This window comes from Mesitornis unicolor, unplaced genomic scaffold (genome assembly GCF_000695765.1).
Source record: "Mesitornis unicolor isolate BGI_N332 unplaced genomic scaffold, ASM69576v1 scaffold46830, whole genome shotgun sequence".
Classification (NCBI taxonomy): domain Eukaryota; kingdom Metazoa; phylum Chordata; class Aves; order Mesitornithiformes; family Mesitornithidae; genus Mesitornis; species Mesitornis unicolor.
In genome coordinates this window covers 1,827-17,762 of record NW_010157140.1, presented here as the reverse complement: position 1 = coordinate 17,762, position 15,936 = coordinate 1,827, and the positions used below count along the sequence as shown (strand labels likewise).

Below are 15,936 nucleotides of genomic sequence, written 5' to 3'. Positions count from 1 at the left end.
TTGCCTCACTGGTCGATCCGAAGATACCGTTATCACCTGCCCTGTCTCCTCTTGTTTCCATAATTCACAGACTTCCCACTGTCAGTCAGACCTGGTGCAACTGGTGCTGCTGCAAATCCTTTGCTTCTTCCCATCTCTCCTGAAAAACGGTCTGGTTTCTTTGTTTTTGCTTTAAGTCCTAACAGAGCAAGCTGGGGCTTTTGTGTTTCAAAGTAACTGTCTCAGGAAGATGGGTATGGAAGTCCAGAGCTCAGCGTGTGTTTGGTCTTGTCTATGTTGTTTGGTTATCCCATTGAGGAGCTCAGGGAGCAAACCCATACGATCCGGATCCCTGTAGTAAGTGACAAAGTACTACTAAATCAGGACATCCAAAAAATAATTTTAAATCGAAAAGAAGTGCAAATAATAAAAAAGAGAATAAATAAAAGCAAGACGATAGTTGTTCTTGAGAAAAATAAACCCCATTATATTCAAGCCTCTCCCATAACAAAGTGAAAAGTACACAGGGAGAGAAGAGAATAAGCAGAAATATTTTATTCCTTTAATTCTGCATAAGGCTTAAATCCTGCTTGTCCTAAAGAGAGAGTCAAAGCCTTTTCTTAGCAACTTTTCCCATTGTTTTGTAAGTCAGTTACAGCTATTTCCCATGTTTATTAGGAACATTTTTTCCTGCTAGAATTTAAGTATGCCAAGGCATGAACATATGTAGAACCATATAGACACGCCAGCTGCCTCCCACAGGGTATGCAGTGTTAAACCCCATGAGTTTTGGGGTCTTCTTTCTTGGCTGGGGGGGTGAGATGGGGAGGTAACCCCATGGTTAATGGGTCTTGCAGTAATGGAGAAGGAACATTTAAAAACATTCCCGAGAAACCAGGGTGTGGGAAGCTTAAGGTCTGTCTTAACAGTTTATTATATATATTTTTAATGAGTATTTAATCTCTAATGCTGTGTGATGGATTAGAAAAGAGGTGGAGTCAGGCCTCTTTCTGTGCATACTTTTATGTTTCCCCTTCATTGAACATTTTCTCTGGGCAAATTGTTTAACTTGAGCTGGTTGGAGGTGTTCCAGTATCACAGAGCTTCACTGAAAAATAACACCGGGTCGAATCCCAAAATGCAGTGTTGTCAGCATCATCTTGTGTTCAGATTTGCAAAATCTTGGGATAAGTTGTGAGTGGGACTGGGAAGGATCCTCGTGGGTTCCTGCCCTATGTGCTTTGCGTCCCTGCCCCTGTCGGCCTGGCCTGTGCTGTGTCTGCTGCAGGGCCTGGGGCCCTGGGGCACTCCTGCATCTGGTCAGGGAGGTGGATGTTCATTGTCTCTTTCAGGATCTGAAAAAAGCTCTGCTTTTGGAAATCACAGTTTTCAAACAGTCTTCCCATGGGGGTTGTAACCCAGGAACAATATTCTGAGGGCCTCATAAAAAGCCTTCTGTAAGTGCATCTTGCATCAGACCCTTGCCACAGTCTTGGAGCAGACCATCCTAGCAGGAAGGAGGTACCAGACCTGTGTATGATGAGTTCAGAGCCCAATCCCACTTTGTTGAAGGGCATGAAACATTTGTCATCAGCATCAATGAGATAAGATGGGGGTTGAAACCACTTGTAATGCAAGTTAGTAATCTTATGCTGGGTAGTCATTTGTAGCATCAACTGGGGACCATCACCCTCATTTAGGTAAGGGCCCGCAATATACTGACTTTAGACTCCTTGCTCAGCCCTTGGCTTCCCTTTTAGACGTCATCTCACGTCCAAGTTGCATCCTTTGTTTTCATAGAGAAGTCTGGGAAAACTGGGTCAGTTTATCCAAGTAGAAATTATTATTTTATTGAGTTAACTCTGTGGTGACCTGCTGCCTGTTTGCCTTCTCAAAATGAACTCCCTTGTGTGCAGTAAGTCTTGCGTTGGAAGTTGCAGAGGCCTCAGTAATCACTTTGATTTCAAATCAACAATAAAAAGGCTCCTTTTTTTAGTATCTTGCTGTTTCCTGGAAACAAGTGTCTGTCTGCTTTGCTCCTTGTACGATCACTAGATCAGACTGGTCTGGTGTACTGTGAAAGTGCTTAATATAAAAAGGTTATGTGCTGGCTTTACTGGGGATATTTAAAAGATCTTATGGAGAAATCAGGATTTGATGCTGCTTGACCCTGTCTGGCAGAATTAAGCTCTTTAAGCCAGTCCTGTAGTTACTAGCACGCCTTATTTTTAAATAATCTGGTCCAATTCCTCTTGCTATTTCAGAACTTAAGTCCCAGACAAGAAAACCTTTTTTCTTTTTTTTTTCTTTTTTTTTAAATGAAAGAGTAGTTGGAACATATTTTAAAGAACTTCTTTGGCATTGTACATAAAAGATAAAATATATCAAAATAGACAGTCTGATAATTAGGTGCAGGCTTGTGGAGTGATTCATGTCCTAACCTGAGTGCTGAAGCAGCTGAGGTTGCTGCAGGTGTGTTCAGGGAATTCGACCCCGTAATGCCGCGATGCTTCTGCTGCTACATAAAGCAGGAGTACAGATGTCTGGAGAGCATGCATTAATAGACGAAAAGCTGTATTTCTGTGTGTGAATTATGGATGGAGCAGTGTTTATTAAACACACAAGCAACCACCTCTGTTTCCCAGGCACTTTTTGCTTTGAAGAGTCACATTAAAGCCTGCTGCTGTCTCAGGAGCAAGCCATAGCTTTGACTGCTGCTGGTTAAGCCCTGCTGGGGCTCAGTGCTGAGTTATGCCACACACGGGTGGAAAGGGACATCGTGCCTGAAGAAAAACCTGGATGTCAGAGGCATTTCAGGTGCCTCAGCTCACCCATGTAGCATTTCAGGGTGGGCAGTGAGACACTAGAGCTGGAAGTGAATAAACTTGTTTACTTGTATCAGCCGCCAGCTTCAGCAGGGCTTTTACGGGAATCCAGTGACGTTGCCAGCCCGGCGCTCCCAGAGCCTGCTGACTGCCTTGGGTTGGGCTTCCCTAAATCCTGCAGATGGAAAGAAAAAGAAGTCCCCTGACCTCATTCCTTTCTTTCTCCTTAGGCTAGAGCTTGTGGAAAAAAAGGACAATTTAATCTTAAAAAAAAAAAAAGCAGTACCTCACCCCAACAATAAATTTGCAGATTGTTTATTCCAATTGCACAGCTTTTCGGAAGGGAGAGGAAATAAACAACATGCTAAAATGCAGTCAGATACAATAGTATTGTTTGAGCGTGTTATTTTACTGTTTGATGAAACCTTTCTTTTAGTATCATGGCAAAATAATACTATTAATTTAAAAAAATGGGACCCAGCTGCAGACCAAGCCCCCTGGCAGGTGCAGATGCATGCCCACCAGCTGTGTTGGACTACACATCAATGTGAGACTTAAACAGTCTATTTTTTTGGCTGATCTTCCAGTGCTTTTAGGTCCACCTGGTTAAGTACTACAGTTCTGCTCTTCTCTTGCTCCCAGACTGCCTCTCCTGCTGGAGCAGGTCCCTCCATGGCAGCTCCAGTCAGCTGGGAGGGTACCCTGTGCAGGGAGGCAGAGCATGGCCACAGAGCCGCACACTCTGTGTCCCCCCTTCCCACTGCTTTGGAGACCAGCCCTGGCATGTTGAGAGCTGGAAATAACCTCCTGATCTTAATTTTATTTTATTTTATTTTGGTAGTAGTAGAGGTATCAACAAGACTTTGTCCTTAGGAAGAAAATTTTGTAAGTTCATAAAGGCGTGTTTTTCACATTAGCTTCAGAGGAACAGGTAAATAGTAGCTGAGCTATTTCTTTGTTTTTATTATCCCTGGCCTAGCAGGAGGCCGGGGCTGCAAGCTGCCGAGGCTGTAATGCGGGTTAACGCCGCGATTTGGGTCTGCGGCTCCCTTTCTTAAAATGTGCCGGGAACAACTGTTCCTCCGCCTTCATGAGCTCAATTTACGGTTGCGGGAGGCAATGTGTTCTTTGTGCTTGATGGAGTACACCGCGCACGCAAGCCTCTTCAGATGGGTTGTCAGTTGGCAGCCCTCTCACTGGATGCACGTTTACACAATTGCGCAAGGCACCAGGAGGTAAAAATGTGAAATTTAGCCTTGGGGGCAAAACAAAGAAATGAAACTTAGGTATGAACGCGGTGTTATCCATCTGCAGATGCAGGTATTAGACCTGATCTCCCACTATGCTACTGTAGTTTCACGCTAATAGGGCTCTGCTGCGATCAGTGGAGTAGCACCACTGCAACACAAAAACAGCAGTGGTGGTAAGTTGGGGCTGTTATTTTTAATTCTGGTGAATAACGTAGGGTTGAACCCTGGTTGAGGAAAGCCAGACTGCATTCACTGTATGAAACCAGCCGTAATAAAAGGGAGAAATGCAGGTGGTGCACCGTCTTGGTGTTGCTCCTGAACTTCTGCTATTCCTTCTGGGGACCCAGAAGGGACCCTTGGGTACTGAGCAGCCACGTACAAGTGAAGGGAAGGGGTCTTCCAGCTCACCTCCTTTTTTTCTCCCCTGAAAGAATTGTAGCCTTTCCTTTTGCTGCCCCATAAAGTTGGTTTTATCATACTTAATCAGAATTTGTCCCATAGCTGAGACTCGTTCACTACGTTGAATTAATGTGCTTATTGTGGGAAGTTGTAGGTTTGTTGAAGGAGTCTGTTAATGGCGTTGTCAGGAAAGAAGTTGCAATTTGTCATGGTAGGTGGCTTTCCAGTTAAGTAAAAAACCAAGTGATGTTCTTCTCCTCTGTGCATGTCAGGATGAGAAATAAAATAGCTGCAGCAGGTTGAAGTGTGTGTGAAGCGCTGCAGCCAGGCCAGGCAGCAGGCAGCAGCAGAGTGCAGTGTCTGGTCTTCGTTTACAGCCATGCTCTTCCCTGGCCATCAGCGGTCCTGGGTAATGCCCAACAAATTAAATTTATGACTTTGGATAACACGGCTTCTCCTGGTTGTGAGGCATCGTACTACTGTGGCTGTCTCCTAAGAGAAATTAATGTAATATCTGTAGATGAGTAGACTGATTTACCTTTAGGTGACCCTGGAGAGAAAGGTCAGGTTCGGGATATTTTTGCCTGTAATCGGTTATCTATAAGGAGTTAGTGTACCAGGCTTCGAGATTGTAGCTCAAAAGGGCAGTTGCTTTGAGAAGGTAGCTCAAAAGGGCACTTGAACAGCTGAAATCAGATGAGACAGATTTAATGGCCTCTTAGTGACTTCTGACTGAAAGTTCAGAGTTTGAAGTTTAGGCATTTTTTTCTTTACCCAGCCTATGGTAAAACAAATGCACTGTAGCTTAATAGAAATTTCATTTCAGGCTGAGAAATTTAGAAGTGTTTTTCAACTGTTGTATATGCTCTCAGTCACTTCAGCTGTAAGGAAGAGAAAGAAAATTCACATTGTGTTTGTGGTCTTGTGTATTTTTAGCTAATGTGTTAAGACACCGCAATTCCAGAAAAGCCGTCCTCCTGTTCCCCAGAGTATTTCAGTTTAACCAGCTGTATGCAGAATTTTAGCCAGACTGCCACAAAAGTTACTAGTAAATCCACTGGGATTTTGGGAGCCCAAACAGTAGGCCATAAGCACAATGCTTCGTTTCACTGAGAGCTTAATTCTGCCTTAGGCTGGCACTTCCAATTGGAAGTCCCAAAAGCCCTGTGAGTTTGGGGAACCTCCCAGGATGGAGTGATTGATTCCCAGGGCTCCTTCCCAGAAGACTGAGAGAGAGATGGGTCAGGACATGAACGTGGAGAGAATGGCAGATTAATGTGCAGATAAATGCAACAGCAGCACAAGATGCACGGGGACATTGTGGGACCTGCCTGTGGAGATGCTCCATCTCGCAGATGGGGACTTCCGGCTATATTAGGTAATTTGAGGTGATGCCTGTATGAAATACAAGTGGAAACATATCAGGGAGTAAATTTTGTCGTAGTCAGTGGGTATGAATAGACTGTTTCCCTTGCAGATGCGATGGTGGGCTTGCATGGGAAATATTAGTGATTTATTCTGCCTGCAATTGTTAATGCTAACAACCTTCAGTAGTTCTTTAAGCGACAGCTTCTATGAGTATGTGCATTATCCTATTTCACACTGGGAATTTGATGATATTAAAGCACTTGGAAAATGGAAATCATGGCGCAAATGCTATTTAAACAGTTTATCATTAAATGTATAATCGCATCCCTCTCCACCTACTTAGATTGCAATATGTGGGGAGATGGTAAGGAAGACCAAGGAGGCTGCTTTCAGTTCAACCCCAGGTACAGATGCTGTGCCCTTACATCCTGGCAGTGACTCAACTGTTCCTCTTGCCTACAGCCACGTGCTGCAAAATGCTTTTTCTTCTCGTTTTGTTCCATTGGTTTGCTGTCTTTCTGTTTTTGCAACTTACTTGTTTCTCATTCGTTCTTAGGACATGTTTTAGGGGAGCTTCTTGTGTTTTGTGTATTTCTGGAGTCCTGATTTTTGTTCTTTGGGCAGTTGTTATTGCGTTTGGCACGTCCTCTAGAACTTGAACCAGTCCTGAAATACTATAGCAAATCAAAGGTAGGCATTAGCAGTATATTCATAGGCCTGAGGGCATTTTATAGGCTTTTTGGGTTTTTTTTCATAGCTTTACAGAGCCCTCTGCAACATTCAAGCCAGACCCACTTTTAGAACCATTTTTGTTTTCCTTCGACTGTGGTTTCAGGTCTTGGATTGGCAGTTCTAGATATCCAAAGTATGATGGCTGTTGGGCTTGCTTCTGGATGTCTTAAAATCAAAAAGAAAAAGAAATCTTTTCTCTTTCATGATAGTAAAGTAATGGAAAATAATAATTTTAATTTTTTTTTTAAAGAATACCAAAGCCATACTTTTCAGCTGTCTTCAAGGGGGTGTTTTTCTCAGCTTGGTCTCTACATCGGCTTTCCAGTTGTGATCCCGTGTCTGAGTTCAGTTAGCATTGTTTTTCTTCAAGGGACTAGAAACTCCTTTTCCGGTCATTCCATCTCCTAATGTTTCAAGGATGTGACAACAGCAGGTGCCAAATTTCATGTCAAAAATAAAATTTTCAGGCTGATGGAATCCTTGAAACCACAGATCAAGTTTCAGGCTGGTTAAATAAAGCTCTGGAGCATCCATTTGTATCATTCATTCATATAATGAAACCTGTTCTTATCACTCAGTTCTTGATGTATTAACCCCGCAGTTATCCTCGCACATAAATTGGAGATGTGTTGCTTTCGTCCATTAAAATAGGATATAACCGTATAAATCCCCTGTGCATGAATGGAAAAATAGAGGCCCCTAGGCTATAGGTATCAAAGGTCTCCCCTATACTTACAATAGCCTAATAAGGTTATTTTGGAGGCATAGGTAATTACTCATGGACTTTCTGTAGCTGGTGATTCATTGTTTGCTACTGAAACATTTCTACATGAATTATGTTTAAAACAAGCAAATCCTTGGCCTTCTCTTTCATGGGGGAAACAAAAAGAGAACTGAAGGGACACAAAATTCCACCATTTTCTGCATTAAAATACACTGCTTGCTAGTTAAAAGGTCCCTGCTATTTGAACCGATTCAAATGTACTATTGTGGTTCTTGCTGTTTTGATTCCATGAACGTGCATTTCTGAATTTCACATTTTGATGAAATTATTATTGTTGTCATTAATTTCATATTTAGAAAAGACTGTGGATGCAAGAGCTCAGTGCAATGAATAAAACAGTTGGAGTTAACTGTCCCCGGGGATAGAATCAATCACTGTTGTAGAAGAGGGTGACATTTAAAAAAGAAACTCAGAAGAAAATGTCATGCTTAAAAAATTAGATTTAAACGCACTAGCTCTTGATTGATTTTTATTGCACTCAGATGGATACACTGATTGATTATCAGCCTTACAAATGTTTAGTACCTTCCTCACTTCTCTAATAATCAGAATAATCTAATTTTCAATGTCATTTATGTTACCATATTCAAGGTTATAATAGATCATATTTCTAATAAAACATAGCAATTATGTAATGCGTAATAAAATGCTGCAAGGCAGAGTTCAGATTCACCTTCATCAAAAAAAGAAAGAAAGAAAAAAATTGCCAGTGGCTGGAAGATCCAGCGTACGTGAAGGACAACGTCCTCTGGATTTGTGGTGGTTTCCCCTGCTGTTAAATTGGGGTTCCTGGAGCACTGGTTGGGGTATATTTGCCATAACTGAACATGATTTCTCAATAGGAAACCAGGAGCGGGCTTGAATTCTGTAATATCCGTGCTCACCCTGCGCCTGGGGACAAATGATAGCATGTCAGGTGCTTATGAAATGTTTTCTGAGATTGTTTCTCTGTGGTCCCTGTTAATTTGGATACATGTCTGTGTAGTGATAGTATCTTGCTTAATGTGAGGTATTTTCTTGTGGCAATTGTAGCTGACAGCTGACATGGTTGATTTCTCTGAATCAGCTACAAAATATGCAGATTTCAATGTGTTTTGATTTTGTACTTGAATCCCCTTTTTGACTGTGCACTTGTTATTGGCTTTGTCCATTAGAAACGAGAGGTTTGCATTTGAAACATGTTTTGCCTCCCATCGTTCCCCATATGTCAAAGCTCAGTTTTGGCGTGGGAATTAGTTTTAAGATAGTTTCCTGTTCTTTTTAAAGACTGAGCAGTTTTGCCTGAAAGAAAACATTATTTCATTTGGGAACCACGACCTAGGAAAGCCAATCTATTTGTAACTACCTGGTGTTCTGCGTATTGCAATGCTATGTTTGGCTTGGGATTGTATTGCTGTTCAAACCTGAACAGGACTCTTGCCATCCTGAATTGATGGTAAATCAGTTTTGGTCAAGTGAGGTCATGTTGCTTGCAAAATGGTTATTTTCTTCCTTTTCTTATGCTGGAGATGGGAAAACCAACCTCCTTGAGTTGAGGTCCCACATCTCTGTGCCTGCTTCCACCAGCCCTCTGGGTGATGTCCATGGGGTTGTAGAGCCTGGTTCATCAGCAACAGCACTGGGAGGGCTAAGTCTTCCTTGATTTGAGGTTTTCCAAGATGACTGTTATGGAAGACATAGAATCACAGAATCACAGAATGCTTTGGGTTGGAAATGACCTTAAAGATCATCTAGTCCGACCCCTCTGCCATGGGCAGAGACACCTCCTACCAGACCAGGTTGCTCAAAGCTGCATCCAACCTGGCCTTGAGCATCTCCAGGGAGGAGGGATCCGCAACTTCCCTGGGCAACCTGTGCCAGTGTCTCACCACCCTCATAGTAAAGAATTTCTTCCTAATATCATTTGTTACCCTGAATATGGTTTATTGAAGGGGAGAAGGGTGATGTGGGGTGTGTGGGGCACATTTATCCAGATGGATCAAACTTGAAGGTGGCAACGGGTAAGTGTTTGACGTATTTGATTGAAATTGCTAAAGGTACAGATGGCTCCTGAGGTGCAAGGGAGCAGGCGGGGAGGGGAAAGTTGGCCGATCTGTGGCGGTCCTGCCTCAGCTCATCTCTGATTTCTCGTCAGCATTGGCCAACAAAAGGCGTCTTTCTGAAAACCTACCATGCACCCAGCGCTGTGCAATTACTGACCTGCTCTCTGTGTACTTTATGGTGCTTTTGAGATTTGTTAGCTTAACGAGTAACTTCCAAAATATTTAGGGACAGGAGAAGTGTGGTTTTACAGGAATGCGAACGAACTGGAAGCACCAGCAGTTGTCGCTACAGGAAAAAAACCAGTTAAGTAGTACACAAAGCTCTTCAAAGGTCACGGGGATCTCCGAGAGGCAAAACTGCAATGATAGCATTTCAAGTCATGAATTTATAGCCGATTAATCATTATAATATATGAAAGGTGCTGTCTAACTATCTTCTGGGCATCTGGGGAAGCAAAGGTTATGCAGATAATTGGAAAAAGTGTATTGCGAGCTGCAGGTCCTTCTCCCCTGGACACATTTGTGCCATCTTTGACAAGCAGCAGTATAAAAGCTTGCTATTCCATAATTTTACCTGATTATCTAGAAACTGCTGAAATCTTTTGGACTGGATCCCAGACCTTTCTCAGGCCAAACTGTGTCTTAAGTTTGGTGGACCTGAGGGGCTTGAGTTTAAGATTGGACGATTCCCAGCATTACGACATGCTTGAAGTGGTCCCGCTCAAGCAGGAGGATTGCCGCGTGGTTGCTAAATGTGAGAGCGGGGTGTCCTCCGAGAGAAACTGTTGGTGTTTTTCCTAGACTTAGCTGCATCTACAGCAGGCCCTGCTTTTCCTGAAAAATGCATCTTTCCCTCCCGCAGCTTTTGTGTCTTGCCCATCGCTTCGAACAGAAGAGGGAAAATGTGTCTGACGGTGAGAAAGGCAGTGTCAAACCTGAGGTGATGAGAACAGCCTGGGTGGGACAAGAGATGACTAGAGTTCAGCCCCTCTACCATCAGGTTAGGAGGGGTGAGCATTTGAGGGTAGGGGCTGGTCCTTAAAACGGAGGCAACAGAAAGTGCTTTTGCCAGCTCACTAACCCTGGCGCAGCTGCCTGCAGGTTTTTGGGAGTGGAAGCGCAAGTCCTGGCATGCATGTCAAGGGGACAGGGGAGCTCTTGGGGGAAGATGGATGGGAGCGGACGTGCTCAGGCATGGGCGTGTGTCGCTGAGATGTGGCTTCCTCGCATATCGAGATACACCTTTTTTTCCATTCTTTCCCCACACCACCACCCATCCTATTTGTTTTCTTAGGGTTGTTTTTTTTTTCACTTCCAGTATTTCTCGCAGGGCAGGAGAGCTTCCACACTGTCCCCTGTTGGGAGCTCCTAAATAATGCAGCCATCGAGGCAGAATTTAGTGCACAAGTAATGAAATTCATAACCTGAGTTTTCCATGGCGACATTAGCAGTGACACAGATTCATCACTGGTGTATCATCATTAAAAGGCAGTGGAATTGCATCAGGGATTGATGTGATCATATGCGTGTAAAGATAAGATACAAAAAGGTGTGATTTATGTAATATAAGCATAAGCTGTAATCCAAAACCCTTCCTACATGCGGGGTGACAGTTCCTGTTCCCAGAGCAGTGATGGCTTTTGAATTTACTGGGTAAACGTGTGTATTTATATGTTTTTATTTAACTCTTTTAAACATAGTGCTGTCTTAATCTTTTTATATCTTTTTTTCTTGGTGTGGAATTATAGCTGTAGTTGAATCTGTGTAATAGTTTGACATCATTGAAATTCTTTATATTTTTGGAGCCTGGGTGTTATATGTCAGCACTTTATTGTGTTATCTCACAGGGAATTTAGAGACATTGCTGCATCTGATGCAGCCTTAGTGAAGAGAAATTTAAGAAGTATTAAAAATAGATATAAAGCAAGAAGATAAATGTTATTCAGGTTTTATCATTATTATAAAGGCTGTCAGAATCAGGAAAAAAAAGGTAACAGTGAACAAAAACTGGTCTTAGTTTTCAAGATGTATTAATTCTCCCCTTCCTACCCTTTGGTGAGTTGCGCCCGAAAAGAGAGAAGGCAGAACTGGGCCAATTTGGTGGTGTGGCTTGGCCAGCAGCTATGTCACTGGTGGCCTTTGCAAGGGAAGGGGCTCCAGGGGCAGCTGGAGAGGGGCTGTGCCGGATAGCGCGGGAGCGGTGCTGCGGTTCCTGAAGGAGTCGTCTCCCAGTGGCTCTTGGCAGCTGCTCTGAGGCCTGCCCTGAAGATCGTGTTTGTCTTCACCAGGAGTTCAAAGCTGTTGATTTAAGTAGGTGCTGAGGCTGCCTGTTTGGCAAATTCGTCAATCAGCTCGTAGAGCTATAAATAAATGGGGGCTTATTATAAAGGCTTATTGCTCTTTGCGGTTGCGTAGGAGTTTACATAATTTTCTAAGGAGCTCTTTTATCTCCCGAGTGCAGCGGCGATGAGGATTTACTTCTGAAGTGCAGTGGCGCTTTGGAGCACTCAAGACATTTGTGTAAGTCCTGGATGTTTTTCCAACACAAGAGACCATGCTTGTGCTCTGCCCTGGGGTCCAGCAAACAAACTGGGGCATTGGCTTTAGAGGAATATTTGTAGAAGGAAATGGGGGGGGATCCAACCCCCCTCTAAACTTGACTACATCGATAGCACTGAACCTTCATGAGAAGGTACCTTTTCTGTCCACCTTTTTTGGCCGCCTTTGAGTCCCTGTTACTGCAGACATCAGAACTGATGGTGTTTGAGGTTAGGCTTTAATCCAGTGGGGTACTTGGTGTCCCAGCCCTGATCCAGCAAAGCACATAATTGACTTCAGCGCAGGTCTGTTCACACAGTTGAAGTCAAGTTCATCCTTAAAATATCTGCTGGACTGGGGTCAGAGTTTTCTCAGTTGCTAAGTCAAGCCTTTAATGAGAAAAGCAGGACTGTTTATTGCATGGAGAATGTGCCTGATCACCTTTTAAAGGAGAAGCACTATTCACTGTATTTACCCCTTACCTGTGTGACCCCTGTCACACGTATTACCTTATTTCTGTAGATGCCTCTGATCATGCAGCACCACACCATTTTCCAGTGTCACTCTTAATTTTCTCTCAGAAATGACACCCAGAGGAGGAAAATGAATCCAACTGCGTGTCGTTCATTCTTGGTCAGATGCTGTAGGTGAGAGTGGATCAAAAGCTCATTTTCCTCCTGAAACACTCACCATTTGTCCACTCTTTGCCATCAGTTGTGGTTTACAGGCGGGTAGGAAGCAACCACAGAGGACGTGGCAATGGAGAACCCATGGGGGAAAAGAGCAAGCATGGAGGTGGCTCTGGGCATTGCCCATTTTGCTGTGCCTCCCTCCCTACAGCACAGATGGATGCGCTTTCTGGACAGTACAAATGAGAATCAGCAGATCTTTGGCTATCCAAAATCCCCTGCCATCCTCACATGTGTCAAACCCACCAGCCTTACCTGCAGAGTTCAAGCTGCTGGTTCAAATACCATGAGGTTTTGAGCACCTCAAAGTGTGAGTGTTAGAATTGGTTTTTATTTGTCCAGCAGTGTTTAGACTTCAGGGTGTTTAATATTGACACAGAGTCTTTGGGGAGAGGGGTTGATTTTGTTTGGCTTTGTTGTAAAGCCATATGCATCTGGTTACGCTTAAGACATTCGCTTTCACTAACAACAAGCCTCTTGATAAAATTCACAAGTACTGGCACCGCCGTGGACATAGACCTATCTCCTGGGCATGTTTTGTAAAATTAAGCTGTTTTCATTAAAAGAACAAAGAGCAGCATAGTGATGGAGCAGCTGTCATATTTTATTACAAAACACAAATATGTGGGAAATCAATTACAGTGTTTGCAGTGATCCCCGATGGCCGGGGGAAGGTGGAAGGCTGATCTGAGCGCAGGAGCAGATGGCAAGCAACTTTAGATAGCTTCACTGCCATTTTTACTCTTTCAAGTGTTTGTGCTTCTCCTTTGATCTCCAGATCTTGTGTTTAATGTGTTTCTTCATCTTGCATTTACTGTTTTTAAATTTAACTTTCTCTTTAAATAACTTGATGGAGTTCGTGTTAGTATGGGTTTTGTTACCTTCCATACTGAGAAATGTAAAAAGTAGAGGCAGTTGCTTCAGTTTTGTTCACATCCAATAAAACACCAACTGCATCAGTGCAGAGGACTTCACCATGCACAGCTTTAATGTTACAATGAAAAATTCCCACCTCACGAAGTCACTGAGACACTGAGACGAGTGCACGTGAAGTTGCAGGAGACTTTCCTGGAAGGTAGATGCTATGAGGGTGTGCCAGCACATCCACTACAAGCACCTGTGGAAGTCTGGTTTCATCATTATCTCATTACATTTAATACTTACAGTTGAGTAATTAAGCTTGTGTTAGTACTCTCTGTGCATATCACACTTTTATCTCCAGTTAAAATAATTCATGTTTAAAATAAAAGCGTTTTGTGGTGTTTTGAAGTAGAGCAGCAAGAGCAACATGTGATCTGTGTCTCTGCTTTTTCTGTAGCTGTCAGAAATGATAGGAACAAAAAGAAGAAGGAGCCTTCAAAGCAGGAGTCCACAGAAAACTATGAAATGACAGCAGAGTTGGATGATCTCACTGAGAAGATCCGAAAAGCTCACCAGGAAACCTTCCCCTCACTCTGCCAGCTGGGAAAATACACTACGGTGAGTACGGTTTGTGGCACACATGGTCTGGATGTGCCTGGGTGATGCGAGTTTTGCATTGGAGGTTTCAGACATTTTGGATAGATGCACTTCTTGAACCTCCTTTGCCTTAAAAAAAATACGTGTAGATAAATGGTGAAGAAGAGAAATTGCGCCTAACTGCAATAATTACTGAGCAGTATGGCAAGAGACTGTCTGAAGGGTTAATCCAGCCAAGAGACGAGCTTGGAGCCCATGAGTCAGTTCCATGCCATCACTCATTAGAAATTTGTTGGCTCCCAAAGTCGTGATCTCTGCTTGTGCGTCAGCGGATTACAACTTTGCAGGTGTACAGAGGTCTTAAATGCTGCCTGATTACTGGTGACAGTCCCAAAGCTACCAAGGTCAAGGAAATGATGAAACATCTATATAAACTGGTTTCCAAAATGCTCATTTGCAGTTTATTCCTCTTCCAGTCTACCAAAATAAAAAGCAGCAAACGCTTTTGCTGTTTTTAGAATTGAAAAATTGTCTCCCCATCAGGAAGTTCAGTACTGGAAGAATTTCTCCAGAGGATGGCTCAGGGAAATAGTTTTTTTCCTATACATATATAAATTGCTAAATACAGGGAAGGTCTGCGATATTTATTTATTTCAGAGAGAAAAAAATCAATGTCAAGTTTGCAAATGCATTAATAAAAGAGATGCTTGAAAATAAATGTTAGGCAATGTTGATAGTTCTGTTGGTAGGGGAATGACTTTGCTGGGTCTGGTCTTGCTGTCTCCTTGGTCCTCCATGATTCCCCAGCTGGGATCAAGCCATGGAGGCCAGTGAATTGCCTCCATCACTGGATTGCTCTCTGTTTTGAGTAAATGCTCTGCTACTGAAGCAAACATTAAATTTCTCAAAGAGTGATTTAGGGAAATCCCTCTGTGGGATCAACATTCACTACTTAGCAAACAGGATGCTGTTTTCTGGCATATTGATCTATTTACAAAGTGCAAGGTTCAAAACTCTCAGGTCCAGGTTGTAAGTCTTCGTATTTAAGTGCAAGAAAATTAAGCATATGTGGCACGGCATTAGGAAAAAGCACGTATTTCACGTTGCTGAAAGTATTTTCACAAACATTTTACGCATTTAATTTTGAGACCCACATAAAAAGGTTAGCACTGGGGAAGGCGCCTGTCCTCTGCACACTTCCCTTGTGCTGTCCCCGCTTGGAGAAGATGCAGTCACAACAGTCAGTGTAGGCGTGCTGGTAAGTACGACCATAGCAGCCCCCAGGGACACAGCATGTGGAGGCTTCATAGCAGCCAGCTGGTGACATCACGGGAGACAGAACAGGAGGTGGTGGGATCCGTGCTGTGTCTTCTCAAGGAAATTCCTGGATTAGCACCCTCTGCCACTCCCCTCAGCACACCACAACCCCCACGAGCTGTGTCCTCTTCTTGGAGTGAGTAAAACCTTCCAAATTGGCTCTCACTTTTCTGCAAACACAAGAGTGCTCCTGAACACGTGTGGAAATACCTTCCCAGTTCAAAGACAGCAGGGCCATGTAGCCAGGCTGGTATGCACACTGCACTTTATTGCTCACAGGCTGCCCTGCGAGTGGCCTGGCTAGCCCAGAATAGTAATCCCTTGGTATACCCCAGAACGTGGATGTATTGGTACATACTTTTGTGTAATCTCTGAGTTAGGAGTGCACTGCAGCTGGTGTGATGGTCCTTCGTGCTGGTCATCACCAAAGCTCCTGAGGGTTGAAAGACAAACCTGGGCTTGCACGCTTGCATTATGTAAGCATTGCTAATATTTTAGCTCTTGAAATTATACAAGTGGATGAAACTGGAAAGGGTCTTGTGATGGATCACACCC

At 43.3% G+C, this 15,936-nt stretch overlaps 1 protein-coding gene across 1 annotated transcript in view; it reads left to right on the top strand.

The window, feature by feature from the left end:
• LOC104536271 (retinoic acid receptor beta) overlaps positions 1-14,094 on the top strand; it is a gene marked incomplete at its 3' end in the record, with an annotated part of 69,254 nt that extends 55,160 nt beyond the window's left edge. The window contains exon 4 of the mRNA XM_010178837.1: positions 13,925-14,094. Coding sequence (XP_010177139.1) covers positions 13,925-14,094 — 170 coding nt within the window. The remainder of the gene's footprint in view (positions 1-13,924) is intronic.
• Between the last annotated feature and the right edge of the window lie 1,842 nt (positions 14,095-15,936).